This window comes from Anser anser, assembly GCF_964211835.1.
Source record: "Anser anser genome assembly, chromosome: 7".
In the NCBI taxonomy this organism is placed as follows: domain Eukaryota; kingdom Metazoa; phylum Chordata; class Aves; order Anseriformes; family Anatidae; genus Anser; species Anser anser.
The window spans coordinates 40,208,970-40,211,469 of NC_139727.1; the positions used below are offsets into that span (position 1 = coordinate 40,208,970).

A 2,500-nucleotide genomic window follows, 5' to 3' on the forward strand; every position below is an offset into this window, starting at 1 on the left:
ACAGCTTACTGTGACTGCACCAAAATGTGACAATAACAGAAGCTGAAGCTGACAGATGTCCAGGTGTAACCTGCACCCGGAGAGCAAAGGAATAATCTGCTGAACCCATCGGAGTAAAATGGATTGTTTTAAATTCTTCACCTACTCCAAAAAAATCCGATGTAACAGGTCTCAGCCTCTAATCCTCCAAAGACATGGTTAACTTTATGCACACATATGGATCTGTTGATTCAGAATGACTGCTCACTTGTATGTCTTAAAAAATTCAGATGTGTAGCTAAGCCTTTGCAGGACTGAGACTTTCTCGATATTTCTCTCTAAAGTGCCCTCCCAAATTTAAAAATAGCAATATTTTAAGCAGACTGTCACAAACCTCCCATGAATTTATTTTCAAAAGGATCTTAATAGAAATGGCTCCCCATTTACATTGACTTTTATATGGAGAGTGGTAACATTCATATATGGGATGCCAAGGAATGGTGATATCATTAATACATATATCAATCCAGAAACTGAAATGTTGGGAGCAAAAGCCCTATGGTTAATGATATTGATGGCTCTGGTTCTTCTTGAGGTAAAACTTGTTCTGATGGAGCTCAGCTCTCAGCAACAAAACACCCTACGTGAAAAGCCCTGCATTTGAAAAATATTTCCAGTCTGTCTCCAATTATTGTAACAGTTATCATATCCAATATGAGTTGCTAGCATGTTCACAAATTAAAACAGAAACCTAATGATATTGCTTATGTTCACGCTGAGCATTAAAAGGTAATGTCTAAAAGGTTTTATTGTGTTAATAAAACTCAGAGGTGGTCAAGACTTGATGCACATAGGAATAGAATACAAAATAATCAGTCATAATGTTACGACTTCATTTTTCATTTGTGTTTTCAAGTTTGCCTTGAAAATCATAGATTGCACTAAAAAAAAAAAAAGACAATGTTATATCAAAGAAAAGAAAAAATTATAAGCATGACTTATCTTTAATGTTTTACATCAAAATGAAATTTCTGTGATATGTGTCATGTGCATAAACAACACAGGCAGCTTTTGTCTTTGTTGAATTTAAATGAAAAGTCCCTCTAGATATTAATATGTGGACTTCATTTGTTAGCCTGCTAAGTCAGGGACTTATAACAAAAGCTTTGTAAACAAAAGATTAAACTGAATCGAGCTTTAGAAAATGAAAGGAAAACAAGAGTCAAATAATCACAGATCAGAGTGGGGCTGCTTAGATTGAAATCACTACAAGCTACTGGAGTGGAAAATGTTTAATTGAACTATTTCATTACGCAGGAAGTTTATGTCCCTCTTGTAGAATCCAAAATATTTGTATCGGAAAATCCATTCTCTTTCTTTAAAATACTGTTTTGCAAGTATCAAATATGATCTGAAAAATTGTTGACTAACTTAATGGCAAAGAATTAATGTGGAAAATAGGTCAAATTTAAGAATTAAGGTTGGTGGGTTTTGTAGCTCGACATACCCACCTAAGAAGTTGATATATTAGATAGAATTTGTATGTGGTATTACTTTACAAGTGATAAGTAGTATACGGCATCCCTTAGAAACATATGAAATTAGAAGATACAAATGCTTTTTGACTCTTTACTAACCTTTGGTAACCTTTCAGGATCACCTGGATGTCGTGGAATAACTTTCTGCAACCTTTGAAAGCCATAATCTATGGTTGGTTCATTAAGTGCTAGAACATAAACAGATTAGTCAATTTAAACAACATATATATTAATAAAGATATATATCTCAACAAGTATTTGTTAGTACAAACTTACACGTAGTGCATAATTTTCTTCTTAAATCTTATCACAGCTACAAATCTCATTTCAAAACCTGTCCCGAGGAAGGTTCTTTTTTTCCTTCACAAAGCAATGATTACTTCTATTTATAATTAGGCTGGAAAATAGTCAAAGGGTTATCCAATATATTGCAAAAATGGTAGTGCAGTAACAAAGTTACAGGTCTTGAGGCCATATATAGCAATCACTACAGTCATGATATGATGTCTGCATCATGGGCTGCTTTCTATACTGGCTGTGGATTTATGGGAAACTGGCAATTATGACATATGTCCAGCTATTGCTAGCTTCAGATTTATCCCTGTGGTCCTTTTTTGTCTAGCATATTGCCTGAGCACAAACCAGGCAGGAGGAGCACTTAATCTTGCAAAGCTTTAATAATCTGTGAATGGCTGACTACAAACTGATGTAGAGCACTATCATTCTACAGCTGCAATCCACTAGCCTCATGAAATTGCAGGCCACAAATAGTAATTAATCTTTTTATCCCTCAAATTGTAATTTTGACTATGAACTGTGCTTGGTCATAAATCAGCAGCACATGCTGCTGTGTACAGTGCATGAATCATGATCCTGACTCAGTTAGACTGCACACATTGTGTTTAACAAGCTTTATAAGGAGTCATAGGGCTTTATTATAGCTCTGCCTGACTCAAACAAAAACTGAGCCTGGAGGCCCAAGG

General features: G+C 35.1%; 1 protein-coding gene across 13 annotated transcripts in view; it reads right to left on the reverse strand.

The window, feature by feature from the left end:
• The window catches only part of EBF3 (EBF transcription factor 3), a 127,572-nt gene that overhangs the window by 16,506 nt on the left and 108,566 nt on the right, over positions 1 to 2,500 (reverse strand). For all 13 annotated transcript variants that reach the window (XM_083843634.1, XM_083843639.1, XM_083843636.1 and 10 more), the window contains one exon: positions 1,617 to 1,705. In XM_083843634.1, coding sequence (XP_083699760.1) covers positions 1,617 to 1,705 — 89 coding nt within the window. The remainder of the gene's footprint in view (positions 1 to 1,616; positions 1,706 to 2,500) is intronic.